General features: G+C 39.6%; 1 protein-coding gene across 1 annotated transcript; it reads left to right on the top strand.

Annotated features, from left to right (window-relative positions):
- The first annotated feature begins 1,943 nt into the window (after positions 1-1,943).
- Positions 1,944-13,554, top strand: LOC137101809 (doublecortin domain-containing protein 2C). Its single transcript, XM_067480659.1, has 11 exons — positions 1,944-2,314; positions 2,705-2,753; positions 3,018-3,094; positions 3,207-3,338; positions 3,744-3,896; positions 4,005-4,057; positions 8,264-8,383; positions 9,721-9,821; positions 10,376-10,490; positions 12,574-12,584; positions 13,413-13,554. The coding sequence occupies exons 1-11, from the start codon at positions 2,031-2,033 to the stop codon at positions 13,518-13,520; spliced, it is 1,203 nt and encodes a 400-aa protein (XP_067336760.1). The 5' UTR covers positions 1,944-2,030; the 3' UTR covers positions 13,521-13,554.
- Positions 13,555-14,427: the final 873 nt, after the last annotated feature.

Below are 14,427 nucleotides of genomic sequence, written 5' to 3'. Positions count from 1 at the left end.
ATATTTTCAGTTATTTAGTGGATTAGTGCTTTAAACCAAATTGAAGGCTGGGCCTCTGAATCCACTGTGGATAAAAGGTGTACATCACTATAATAACTTCTTAACCGATATCTTTTTTTTTTGGTTTTGGCTGCTGGATGGGCCTTTTTCACATCGCAGATCATACAAACAGTTATGCTGAAACTGCTGAAATCCATCATTTACACATGCACTCATCATAGTGTGACAAAACAAAATGTTTAGGGTGAAAAGGCATATTAAGCTTTTTAAGAGGTGTCTACACATAGTGTAATTGTCTTTCTATCTTGCACTTGGATATAAACTTTATAAAGCTGTTATACACCGATTACTATGGAATATTAATTCGATCATTTGAACATCCTATTTTTCTATATTAATAACTTCAAAGTTTAAACTCTAGGTAGTGCATTAAATCTTCTGGTATATAGTGCTAAATTATAACTGGAAGTCTTTCTGTGAAAGAAAAGGTTTTACAGTACTCTCTAAACACAAGAAATGTAAGAATATAAATTATACATGTTTTTTGTTTGACAGAAAATTTACACACCACAGGTTAGTATGACATTTTCGTATTTGAAAACTGCTTCAGTTGTGTAATTAATAGAAGTTGTCTTACAGCCCTGGCTTCTAATGTTTTATAAGAAAGACATCCGTACTGAGGTGATATCCTATTGCGTCCCTCTAAGAAGAAGAACAATTTGAATATGCATGATGATAATAAAGCACAGCACCGCTCCCTTAAGAAATGAATAATTAATGCTCAGATGAATTATGCATTTCATTGACCAGGAGTTGTCTGGCCTAAACCAATTAGGTGCCATTGTTGCCGCAATCTCTAGTTACCTCTGTGGTAAACAATTTAGACAGCTCTGTCTAACAGTGGACTGGCAGATAATCTATGGTGAAAATAGCCTGCAAATGGGAGATATGGCTGTAGTGTATCAAAATGAGTAAAAAAAACAAAACAGAACACTGTGCACCTGACGTTTGCATCTATGCTACCGGGGACATATTACATTTGTAATAATAGCAGTTGCCAGGTTTGGGCTTGTACTGTACATAGAGTGATAAAATATACACGTACATCATAGTGCAAATATAAAATATATTTATACATTTAAAAAACATAATAATTAAACATTTAAAAAATAAATAGGCACACTTCTTTCTCTTCCAAGTATTGTGTATTGTTATGAATCTACTTTAATACGCCATGACACGTTATGGATTCTTAATGTTATGATTATCCAGGCCAGCTGAATTGTCTTTGTCAAATTGTCTTTAGTCCATATGGATGTGTATGAATGGCTCATAGATCCTTAGACTGAAATCTGATCAAAGGTTAACTTGTGCAGGACTCTAACAACTTATCCCTCACTTAATTCTGCCAGATGTGTGAGGAAGCTGGTGGCAACAGCAGTAGCTTTACAGTTTAATGATTGTGGGTGCAACCTGCTCTATTTATTGCAAGTTTAATGGAAAACTCACCCGATGTTTAGCACCGTGTCTTACAGCCAGTCTTAGAGCTCTAAGATGGCTAAAAAAAATCACACTGCTTAAAACATTAAAGTAAAAAAAAAAACGGTAGTTTATACATTCAATGTGCACCATTAGGCTTTTATGCGCAAATGAAATGTTTATCAGCTAACAAATGTTCCGGATAGTCCAGGCCTTCGTGGTCTCCTATGTGAGTGTTGACTTCCTGCCTAATGATGTTTATAACCTGACCCTGCTGTTTCCATGGAAATACTAAAGTTTTGGAGTCCAGCTGTACATTAGCTAATGTTAGCTACACAAAAACGCAGAAACCTAGCTAGCTAACAATGGAGGTAGGGAGGATAGGTTTCTTGACGCTACACCTCTCATGTGGAAGAATTGGTTTACATGTCAGGTGCTATCTCCAGTTACGTCTCCGGAGACTCCGTACACCTGCCACTGGCACATTTACTTTTGACACCGAGCTCATTATTGTTTGCTTCTTTAGGCCGCTTCTGCTTCTGCAGCTAAGTATGGCGGCTCGGACAGGGAGAAGTGATGTACCACCGACAAAAACAATAACCGTCTACAGGAATGGAGACGCCTTCTTTCCGGGCAGAAAGATCGTTGTCAACCCGCGGCAGGTGTCGACCTTTGACAGTTTTTTGACCTTTCTGACCAGAGGCATTGACGCTCCGTTTGGCGCCGTGAGGAAGTTGTACACGGCCACACATGGCCACAAAGTTCAGCACCTGGACGAGCTGAGGCATGGGAACGTGTATGTTGCAGCCGGAAATGAGCAGTTCAAAAAGCTGGAGTAGGTACCATGCAGGCTCTGTGTGTGTGTGTGTGTGAGTGTGTGTGTGTGTGAGAGAGAGAGAAAGAGAGAGAGAATGGGTGTTAATGTGCTACATTGCACGATGCAGGTGCACAAGCTTCACCCTGGGACCCGAGGAGCTGTATTAACAGTATACTTGTGTTACAGTCTTTTACGTTATAGTATGTGGTCCAGTGACGTCTAGTTCAGTCTGCATAATGTTTAGAGCTATTTTTATTCGACCTGCAGTTTTCTAGCTACAAGGATTTAATTTCCTATTATCAGGCTTGGAGATGTTTTCTATCTGTACAGCACATCCGTTTCTGTTGGGCAGAAACTTGAGTTAAACTTGAGTTGGAGTCATTCACATGATTTTTTAATGTCTTCCAGCTATTGTGAGATCACAATCAAGAAGCCACTGATTAAGAAAAACGAGCTGGTAAATTGTTTTGTTGTTGTTTTACCAGTTACAGGCCTACAGAAAATTTGGAAACATAGTAAACTATTTGCAGATGCCCCTTTATTTCGTGTGACTTCTTGCCACAGTAAAACCTAAACCCTACTTTTGGTCTAAATGACAGTAACTACAAAAGTTCCCATTATCAGCCATTACATCAGAGTTTAAGTCAGAAACTTAAAATTGCTGATTCCCTATTCATCACTTATCCATATTGATTTTGCCATCTGTTTTCGAAACTTTCAGATCCGACCTGTTGTTCACAGTAGAATAGTAGTTTCTGCTCGCTGGAGGAGAACTACAGATGAGTCTTGTACAATAAAGTGAGCACTGATATGAGAAGAATTTTCACAATTTTCATATTACGCTGCTGTGTAATGGTATAAATTATGTTTTCAATTACTCCAACCCTGTGTCTCATGTATTGTTTTATAGTGTCTTTACCAATGGAGATGTCTTGGTGCCTCCAGCTCGAATACGCATCCCAAAGTATACTCTTAGAAGCTGGGAAAATGTTTTAGCCATGGTCACGGAGAAAGTGCGCATCCGGACCGGTGCTGTGTACAGGTAATATCTGTCATAATGTAACAACATTTCCTGCGTTTTTACGCATCGTATGAATGAGTCTAAAGAATACTTTACATATTCACGGGTTTCTATCATAAATAGGTTACTGTTGACATATGTTTTTCAAATAAATGCAGTTTATAGAAAATCCTGTATGTTGCAAGAAGAAGAATAAGTTGTGAAAACTTCACCAGTCCTGATGTAAATGTATCTTAATTCTCTGCATAGATGAAGGAAATATCATCAGTAAAGGCTTCCCTGATAGTTCGTATTTAGCAACGATTTTTCTAATTGATTAGTGGGTGGATCTTACTGTTTTTAAAAACTGTTGCTATTTATAAGCATAGCTAAAGCGATCATAATCTATTGCTGTAGTTCATAGTATTTTGTTATTTGAGTTCCCAGGCTTTGCAGATTAGATGGCCGTCCTATCTGCGGTCCCACTGAACTGGAAAACAACAAACATTACGTTGCAGTTGGTGCAGAAAAGTTTAAATCTCTCCCATATGACCAGTCTGGCCCCAGGGATTTAAGCGGAGATAACAACACAATTAACAGGTTTCGTCTGTGTTTTTTTTGCACAAATCAAACTTGAGTTCACTATTAGTAATTAAAGGAAAAACATAATATGTTTAACAATGTTTGTTTTCCTTTTTGTCTGTGCAGCCAAGACATACAGCCTGCTAATAGAAAGATGAGACATGCAAAGGATGGGGTGAGTGCCAGTGCTTCAGACTTGGATGCAGTTTACCATCTGCTCATCCACTTTCTTGCAACATTCCTAATTGTGAAATTCCTAAATTCTCCCGTTATACTGTGGTAACGCTTTCACTGGATCACCATTGAAAAGTGTATCTATGCAATCACGGCATTTCAATTAACATTTCCCATGTGTGAGACTTGTTGTGGGGGTGCAGTTTGTTATGAAACACCACTATCATCAATCACTGTCTGCAGGAGGCATTCAGTTACCGCAGCTCTCCACTTTGATGGGTAATCCCCACAGAGACAGGCTGGCCCACTTGATCAAGTGCAGTGAGCCTTGTAGACAGATCATATGCACCAGGAGTACGACAAAAAAAAAATCTGCTACTCAAACCACAACTAGGACAATTTGTATTGTGATTACGGAGACAGTGAAATGCTTTGAATCCATATGAGAATTGTGCTGCTGTGGGCCACCAACTCACACAGTGAGGATGAAAACATGCCCACTCAGCAGGTTGATGTGGAGTCGTAGCCCCCTGTGACAGCTGTGTCTGACACCTGATTTTTCTAAACATAAAAGATGACGACGCTGTGACAGGTGCCAATTTTTTTCAGATGGAGAAAAATGCCCAGGGCTGTATATCTTGCTTTACCTGTAGAGGACTACTATATTTGGAAATAACATGGGTACTTTTTAGTTATATATTACACCGATAAGCCACAACACTAATACCATCTGGTGGTTTTAATAAAAAAATATGTGGTTTAAATGAATGAATTTATAAATGCTGCTGTTTCATTAGGGATTAACCACCTGTCAGCACATAAAGTGGTTAAAATCAGCTCCACCTTTACCAACAGTGAACTTTGACCCTTTCCTGAATTACTTTACATGTTATGGCACATTTACTATAATCAGTATTGTTTAAAATGTGAAATGTAGATCTGCTCATTACTTTTACTTGAGTAAAAGATTTGAAGTGGTACTTTAATTTTTAAGGGCTAATACATGCACTTACATGCATACATGCACAATACATCACATTTTGCTTTTTATGGGGGTTTACAGCTGCAGACTGTTCAGAGTGGTCATGCTAACCCTTGTCCTCCAGTACATTATTAGGATAATCGGTGTTAATGTTGTTGCTGATCAGGGTAAAATCTATATAATTTGGAAATTCTTGTAAGAATTACCCATCTTTTTAGAACAGTCGTACATAAACCAATAGAAGAAAACCAATGATCCAAAACTGTGGTTCACCAAGGGTCAGTCCTGACAAAGATCAATGGCTTTCAGCTTGTCCCAGAACGTGCTCTGTGCGTTGAGTTGGCATGAGTTCCTTCTGCAACTCTCCCATTGTATCCGGCTTGGGACTGGCACCAAGGTGGCCCTTGGTGGCTGGGCTGGGCCACGCCTGGTGGGGTGTGGTGTTGAACCAGCGGCCTTCTGTATCCCAACCTTTACCATTGAGCCACCAGGCCCCCTAAGGTTCAGTTCTGGCACATTAGGTAATAAAATCTGAATCACTGCAGTGACTGGAGCCTTTGCCATTTCACTTATTGCCATAAGGTGGAGACAGATACAAAGCCATGAGTGTGTTGTGATTCGACCGCCTCTCAGTAGTGTTATTCATTCACTGTACAATGATGCTGCTGCATTTAAATTCCTTTGCCTCTGATCACTCATGAATCTGTAAACATGTTATGACCAGTTAATAAGGACCATTCAAAGGGGAAAGATACATGTGACAAAAATTGTCCACCCTGTATTGGCCTGTAAGCTTTTTAGCTAACTGATTAGACATACATTTATAGGGTCATGTCCAACATTAATTTCAGTTTGACCCCACAAAACAACAGCAGTCGGGTTAGAAATGCCTGTAAAAAGATCCTTTAAACATGTCCACTGTGGCTGTGTAAAATTTAACCTAGCTCTGCTCACTCACTGTATGGGAATGGTGTCTATCCCATCATGTCTGCACCAATGGCAGAGCATCTTTACGCTGTCAAATTGGACATCTGGTCTAGAGCAACCACTGAAGTCTAAACTGACTGTTCTGCAGAGTGTAATATTGAAACTCTTTGGCACACAATGTTCCCATCGGAAGCAAGTAGATGTGCTGAGTTAGGAGTTCAGAGACATGATGAGGTAGAAAATTTTAAGGTAGACATAGCATGAAAAGAAGATTAATAGGGGAGTGAGGAATGCAAAGAGACAGAGAGAAAAAATAATGGTGTGCATCAAAGCAAAGCACTTTCATATTGCAGTAATCATAATGAGCAGCGAAGTTGCGCTTCACATGTACTTACACTAAGCATCCTGTGAAAAGAGCCCAGAAAGGCTGACTACACCTTTAATAGCTGTGCTCCCTGACATTAGCGATGACTTGCTGCTGCTTCCCATTTCTCTGCTTTTCTTGGATGATCTCATTGGTTAGGGGAAGTGGCAATGCCCTGTGGAAAACTGTACCCTCTCACTGCTGCCAGCATGTCTGCTCACTGAGGACCTGGCACTGGGAGTGGCTCCCACTGATACCGCAGCCAGTATAGCTGGAGGCTGGTTGGTCCAATTGGTTGGGACGCCATTATTTCCCCTGGCTATCATATCTCACTGTCCTCTTGTTGACTCCTGTACTCTGCCATTTGAGAGGGCCACCGATTACTTGCTGCTCAGCCCCCCTAAGCTCCCCACTAACTCTAGCCCTCTCTTTCTCTCTCTATTTCGTTTTCTTTCTGGGGCCTCCTGATACACCCAGTTGTCTGCTCCCACAGGACATGGTACTGTAGATATGTAGGGCAGAATGAGAGACTGATGACCTCAGCTTTTCCACTGCCTCGTTTCCAGTTGTGCTTGTATTGTACTCTCCTGGCTCTGCAGCATTCGTCATCTTCTGCTTACTCCTCCCTTAGTGACTCACTCTTGATTTAAATGTGTTGATTTGAATAAGGTCTATTTACATCTCACCACTTGGCTGTAAACATGGAAAACAAGCTGTTTAAATTTTGATAGCCCAGATGTACAGTATTTCGACTTTGAGCTTTGGCGTGAAGTTTTTTCACATCACTCACAGATTAATCGAGGGTACAGCTCACCACTGCGACAGTGCCACTGCTCTTCTGTCTTTGATCTTGTGTGGTTGTGGACACCACAGTACTGGAGTGTGAACTGTGTTTCAACCCCCTTTCTCTGAATATAGTGTACCAGGGAACTTCACTCTTCTTTTGTTGTTTTAGTTCTCTCCCTTGGCTCACCAACGGCTGTAGAAATTCAAAAGAATATCAACAGACTTTGCCTCTGTATTAAAGAAAGCAAACAAGTGAAGAAACAATGCTGCTATTCCCCAGACTCCATGTTAGTGAGCTTACAAACACCATTGCCAGTAGTGTATTCTGGTGGAAGTCTGAGATCACTACACTATCCCCCGAGCCAATGCAGGGATCCAGCCAGACAGTTGCAGTGAAGAGCACTATAACTGAAAAGAAACATTAAGTCTGCACTCTCTTGCTCTCTATGTCTGTCTCTCTCATTCTCTGTAAGCGAGACATACCTCACCTTGCTACCTAGAGAGAGGATGAGGAGCCTGTGAGGAGAAAATTGCCTTTTGTGAAAGCATTAATTCAGATGTGTACCCTGCTGTCTGAACATCACTCTTAACTCACCCCACTGCTCTCTCTCTTTTTCTCTCTCTGCTTCACACTTCTACCATGCAACCAAGTCATAAGCCTCTTTATTCCCCTCCCTCTTTATCTGTAACCTTCTGCTCTCTACTGCTGAAGAATAAGTTATTCCCTATGACTCCTTCCCTTTCCTTTTAAGCTTGTTTGGATTTTCATTGTTTGATCTGGCTTGATAAATAAGACAGATGCAGTCAGAAATTCATGGCTGCCCCATTTCATCAATAAATGATTAGTTTGCCACGCTCCCTAGTGATTGATAAGTTGTGCACACGATGTATTGGAACCAGATGAATTCAATACAGTGGTAGTCACAGGGGAGCTACAAAGCATATCAGCTCATGAAAAATTGAGGTCAATAGAAAATGTTTTTTAAAAAAGCACTAAAAAGCGAGGAGAAACAAGTTTTGTCCCATGTTTTCCTCTTTTTTCTTCTTCTACTTTACAAAACAACAATCACAGAGAAACCTGAGGAAATATGCCTTAATCTGTGCCCCTGTTTTCTTCTCTCTTTTGTCTCTCCATGTAGTTTGCTTACACAGGCTTTAAAGAGAACCTTGAGCACACAGCCAGGAGCCAGATAAAGAAACTCGCGGCCAAGACGGAGAGAGCCACACAACAGAGGCAGGTGTCCAGGAACCCAGTTCTCTACGCTACAGGGGGTAAGCAGAGCAATTCTATAGAAATTTGGAAATCTATTTGGAAAGAAAACACTATGAGGACAAACACCTCTGCACTCACTTTGAAGAATTGTATAAAGCTGTTGGCTTTTGTATTTGTCTGTATATGCATGTGTTTTGGTACAGCATACATGTGGATATCCAAGTGTACATGTGTAGCACACTATTCTACATCCTCAGTGTGTGCCAAATATGTGTCCAATGTGTCCAATATGTGTTTAGCAGGTGAAGGACCTTACATTTGATTCTTAGCCTGTTCTTTCAAGTTCAAACGGATCACAGTTCCATGCAAGAAAAACTCTTTTGTGTGAATTTTAAACAGAACAAGACTTCAAACACTGTCAAGGGGCCCTTAAATCATAGATGAATTCAATTATGCCATTTTGTTTAATATGAACCCAGAAATGGTACGTCTTCCCTACGTGGGGGAAAACAACATGTTCTAATTTTTTCCTTATGTAGGAACCAAAATGGTAATAAATTATTAAACATACATGACAGAAACAAACTTCTTAAAAGTGACAAATACTTCTTTGGATTTATTAGTGTGGACACTGTAACTGTTTCAGTGCCACCACTTAAAAGTAATATTCTGTCAATGATTAGGCTAATAGACAGCAATTCTCTTTTTACTTCCGCTGTTCAGTTATTCGGTAGTTGTTTCAAGAGTTTTTAACATCTGTGTACAGTAATCCAGTAACAACTTGGAAGAATCATCAAACACATTTGATAATTAGCACAATTTGAAACCTGCCCCCCTTTCACATGTTACATCTACTACAATGGCTGGGAATAAAATAATTTCAGCTGTTGAACTCATGTTAAGATGAAGCTCTTGTTTGTAGCAAGGTCAGAGTGCAGAGTCATTTTGTCAAAGTATGGCATAGTATGGTTTCATCCCACAAAAGTGATTACAAAAGGCCCAATGGTATAACAAAAAAAACATTTGTGACTTAAAAAAATTGTAAAAAACATATGATCCAGCAGCAACAGAAAAAAGGAGTTTTTTTGAAAAGAGACATGCATCAAGAGCAACATGCCACTGTCAGGAACTAACCCTGAACTGAAAGTTCACGCTGGCTGAATGTATTTGTGGTAGGCCAGCTGTGGCTTTCTGTGGCCCTTTCATTTGCAGGACCACTCTAAATAAATAAATGGTTTGACAGCAACATTGATCTCTCGTGAAGTTGAACAGAACAGGAAAAGGGAGAGAACATGAGGGCAGTGAGGTATGGAGGAACAGAGAGAGAGAATGAGAGTGCAGAAGAAGATGGTGACTGCCAGGAGATGAGGTAATTGTGATTAATCACTTTTCTCAGAGGGCAGCGTGTTCAATGCACAAAACAAAAGGAGTGAGATGGCAGGAGCGGCAGAGGTGCAGGAAGACAGCCAGTTGAAGGTGGACCTGCCAATTGATCAGGTAAAACCCAAGCACATACAGTATTCCACCCCGATGCAATCATTAGCATGCAATCCTGGACCTACTCATCCTCTCTTTCAGAAAGGAAGTAAGAATTGATCCCACTCTAAAGACACCATCCTCAGCATCAACATAGATAAACATGGTCCACCTGACCATGGGCTCTTTACATTTAACTCAACAATTACAGTATACTCATTAGTTCTCATAGTTTAACATCTATCTGCCATGAAAGACTAACAGATGTATGGTATGAATATTGATAAACATCAAATGCTTTTTACATTTGATGGTAGGTAGTAAAGGATCTTTGAAAAGAATCTTTGCTCAATTTTTCCTCTCATTAATCCTTACCTTTCTGCGTGCTTTTTGGCTTCAAACTGAATTGAGAATATGCTACCACAGTGCAGTATTAATTTCTGTTCAGAGTAAGACTCATGAATGCTCAACAGAACAAGTTACATAAATATATAAATAGTTTTGCAAAATCAATACAGCAGTACAGTACAATGTAAGCCAACGGGGCATCTTGTTTTTTCTTTTCAACCCTGCAGGTTGAGGCCAAGATAGTTGAAGAGGAGTATGAGGATAGGCTTTTTTCTGCAAGTCCTTGCAAGACCTCCCTCCATGATTCAGAAGGCTTGTGTCTGCAGAGGTCATTGTCTGCAGGTTTCAGGAGGGATGTAAGTAGCGTTAATGTAAATAATAGTTTAACTTTTCTACTATATATTTTTTTCATTTGCTCTTACTCTTGTATCTATTAAGTAAGGTCAGATAAAATGGTCTTACCAGCAATTGTAATAATTACCATTTCCATAACTGCAGAAGTGTCACGTACACCTGGATCCAGTGTATTTATCTAATTTCTGTGTTTAACTTTGTCTCTGTCTCCTCTGTTCCTGCTGTGTATTTAACAGCACAGCTTTTCGTCAGGCCAAAGAGAAACGGCAGAAGACAAAGTACTGGCACTGGAGACACAGCAATAAAGTAACCTGAACCCCAGGTAGAACTTAACTGTGTAGGGTTTGAGTTTTTAGAGCTTAGTCAGAGCTACAAATAGTATATGTACCACGTGACAGGGTCAATGTTTGTGTTTGTTGTTAGTGCCCAGTAACAGCATGCAGTTGTGTTGTGTATGTATCTGTGTCTGTTTCTTTGCTTATTGTGTACATTCACCGTGATAAAGTACGGCTTAGCTGTGTATACAGATGTTTTGCTTGGATCTGTGGCTCCTGGAAATTACACTCATTTAAATGCACTTATTTTGCTGTAATAATCCTTGAGGGACAGCAGTACGAAGCAGTGTAACTGTGATGAATGCACACAATAGTTGGGTGATATTACTATTTCAAGCAATTTCATTCAGCTTTGAAATGAGAAGATATTGAGTCTTATTTAAGCAATCAATAACCTTGAACATTTTGTTTTAATGAAAACTATAATTTCAAGCAGTGGCAATTACACCATAGGGGAATGTTTTGGTGTGGTGATGATTTTGCTGCCGTATGCACTTTTGCAATAAAGATATTCTTATCGGGATAATTATTGACTTCTGGGGCCAGTTATGACCCTGGCTAAAGACCTCATCAATAGCTTAATTCATTACTTATTGCTTTTTGTCATACATGAATGTTGCTGATTCAGATTGGCTATGGATTGCTGGGAATGACCATGAGATAATGGAAAATAATAATAATAATCTTTGTACAGAGTCAGCTACTTTTTGCACTAATCATCACGCCAAGCAGTTTGTCAGCTAATAAAGATTGTCATAAGAAGAAGGTGGGATTTTTTATTGTAAGGTCCCCTGTTAAAAAGATAATGCCAGAACACATCTTAATTGGGATTAATTACGGTTTACAGTACAATATTCCAAATTGTATTAGTAGTAAGGGTATCATGTACACCTGAAATGTGTAAAGTTACAGAAGACATCAGAAAGAAAAGCAGTTTTTCAAAATATTCAGCTTTCCTAAAATGTTGCTTTGCAGCACATATTTCCTATCATCGTCTATGTTTTATTATGGATTCAAGTATAAAAAAGATTAAAGTAAAAGACCAGAAATGACAACGCAGCAGGTGAAACCTCTCCTTACTTACCATCATTCATGCATACTCTCCTTTTTTCCCTTTAAGGCCAAACAGACTGTCACTGTCTCATTGTCCGCAACCTCATCATTTAGAGGGCTGTGAATAATAATGAGGGATAACTGCACTGCTATGACTCATACTTTGAGCTGAGTTTGGACAGATTGCCTTCCACTCCTGTGCTTCTACTGTACGTGCTTGTGAAATGCCCCATGTACCCTGTATACCATGTCCATGTATATATGTAGTATATATTGATGACCAAATTCAATTACATGATTACATTTTCAGCTAAAGCTTTAAATGATTTATTACATTGAATTTAAATAGTGAATACATTTGCAGACGTTACACCGGTGAGGCAGTCGTGTGATATTGACCTGTGTGGTCCAAGCCAAATAAAGAATAACGAGATTCAGCGTGTCTGCCAAGTGGAGATGTCCGCTGGGAGTGAGGGCTATCTCAGTGGAAGAAAGCAAAGGATGGTGGGTTAGAGCCTGATGCACATTTATCAAAGGTTTTCTTATAATCACTTGACTGACTTTTGTTGGGCTTTCTGAAGGTTGGGTTTTCCTTTAGAGTGCTCTCTGTTAAGGAGATGATTGATTTGATTGGGGGGGGGGATGTCTATGTTATAGATGTCATACACTTTGAGGAATTGCAGACAAGGGTAGAATTGTACTCACTAGTGCGGTATTGTGTTTACAAGTATCATTTGTTTTGATTTAACAATATCGGCTGACTTATCAACCAGTTGGCTAAGCACTTTTTCTTAATTAATATTGTTAGAAATGTCAATAAGACTAGAGATGTTTGATCAATTGTCTTCCTCTTCTTAAGAATTTTGTGATAAAAAATCAAATCCTTATTGACTGATGCATTGATTCATTCCTTTCCATTTCCAATACAACCCCATTTCATTTGTCTTTGAGCTGTTTTTCTGCGCTCCTATTCCCTGCAGCTTAGGTTAGCCATTTCAGAGGCCCTATTCCCCCCATGCAAGGTCAACTATAATCAACTCTAGACAATGTCACTGCCTTGCTTTTCCAGAGACCTAGGCAGAGGAAGACAAGTCCTTTGGGCTTTTAAGGACCTGCTGCATTATACCATTCAATTACTGTTCATTAGACAGTGTACAGCCATTAATCAGACTGAGATGTTCTGCTGGTCCTCAGCAGGGACAATGAACAGGGGAAATGTATTCAGGATTCATGTCTGGGCCTCTTTTAGTGGTAAGAGACGAGATGACTCTTTGGAATTTACTGAAGCTTTCACTACAGAGATAGCCAGGACTGTACTGCCACTCCACTGTCTGTATCTGTTTTCAAGTAAAATTCTTCGCTTCATGCAGCCTTGTTTCTGGATTTATAAAAAACTGTGAAAGATTTAAAGCATATGAGGGTGAGTATTATGAATCAGATCTATCACTAAATAGGGAGAAAACTGACAGATTTACTGATTAGAGCTGCTTATGCATCGAATATGACTAGAAGATAACATGACAAACTGATTTATGTTTTCCAGGAGGCTAAAGTGAAGGAGGTATGTTCCAGCCTCAAGAGAATGTCACGAATGTCCTGCTTTTTCAAGGGTAGGTTCATCAAAGCATAAACTTGCTCATTGGCAGCAGCACCAACGGCCCCCGCGTTCCCCTCCACAGCACCTAATGCACCCATAAAGAGACCAGTAATACACTCTGCAGTACCGGTTCCTCCCTCACATTGCATGTCACTGGATCCCCAACCACCTCTCAACATCTGGGAGAGCTTTAAGCTGTGCTTTATGGATACCATCTGGTTGAGAGGTTTTTTTTCTAGCTTCCACAATTTAAAATTACTTATTCTAGTATTAAAGGCACCTGCACATCAAGGTGTACCATGCTGAGATTATTCACCAGTCTTTATATTTCCTATGTCATTTGTTATTTGGAATCACTTAGAAAGCATGAGTGGGAGATGTACCTTATTACTATGAAAATTTATTTCTTCTTTATTCTGAGAAGTACTGCATGGTCTGACTTTTATTTGATGGATCTAGAGAAGAACACATCTGAAAAATAGAAAATAAGTGAAAGATGGCAGCAGTGTTAAAACACGAAGCAAAGCAATGATTGCTAGGAGAATGTGCCTTTCGGTCGGATCAGATGATTTCAATCTAATTACCTACAAAACATAGACTTTGGTAACAAGGCCCACTCAGTGGTTTTCCAGCATTTCCTGTGTCCCTAGTGAAAATTCCAAAAGTGAGTAAATAGAATGGGATGTGAATCACTGCAGGTGGTCGTCTGCCCTTCAATCTGAGCTTCAGACTGTCAGTAACTTCAGAAAAATCACTGCATCCTGCACTAACAGCAGGATCCATACTTCACACGTGTCATCCATGCTGTGTCAAAAGCACACATAAACACATCCATGTGCACGCACATGTTCAGAGTTATCTAACAGATGATGGTTCATATCAAATTTTTCTTTTAGAACTGTTGATGATTTACATTGCTTCGGATGATTTACATTAAATA

The sequence above is a fragment of the Channa argus genome, chromosome 16 (assembly GCF_033026475.1).
Source record: "Channa argus isolate prfri chromosome 16, Channa argus male v1.0, whole genome shotgun sequence".
Classification (NCBI taxonomy): Eukaryota; Metazoa; Chordata; class Actinopteri; order Anabantiformes; family Channidae; genus Channa; species Channa argus.
The sequence above is the reverse complement of the archived record's forward strand: the minus strand, read 5'-3'. Positions and strand labels throughout refer to the sequence as shown.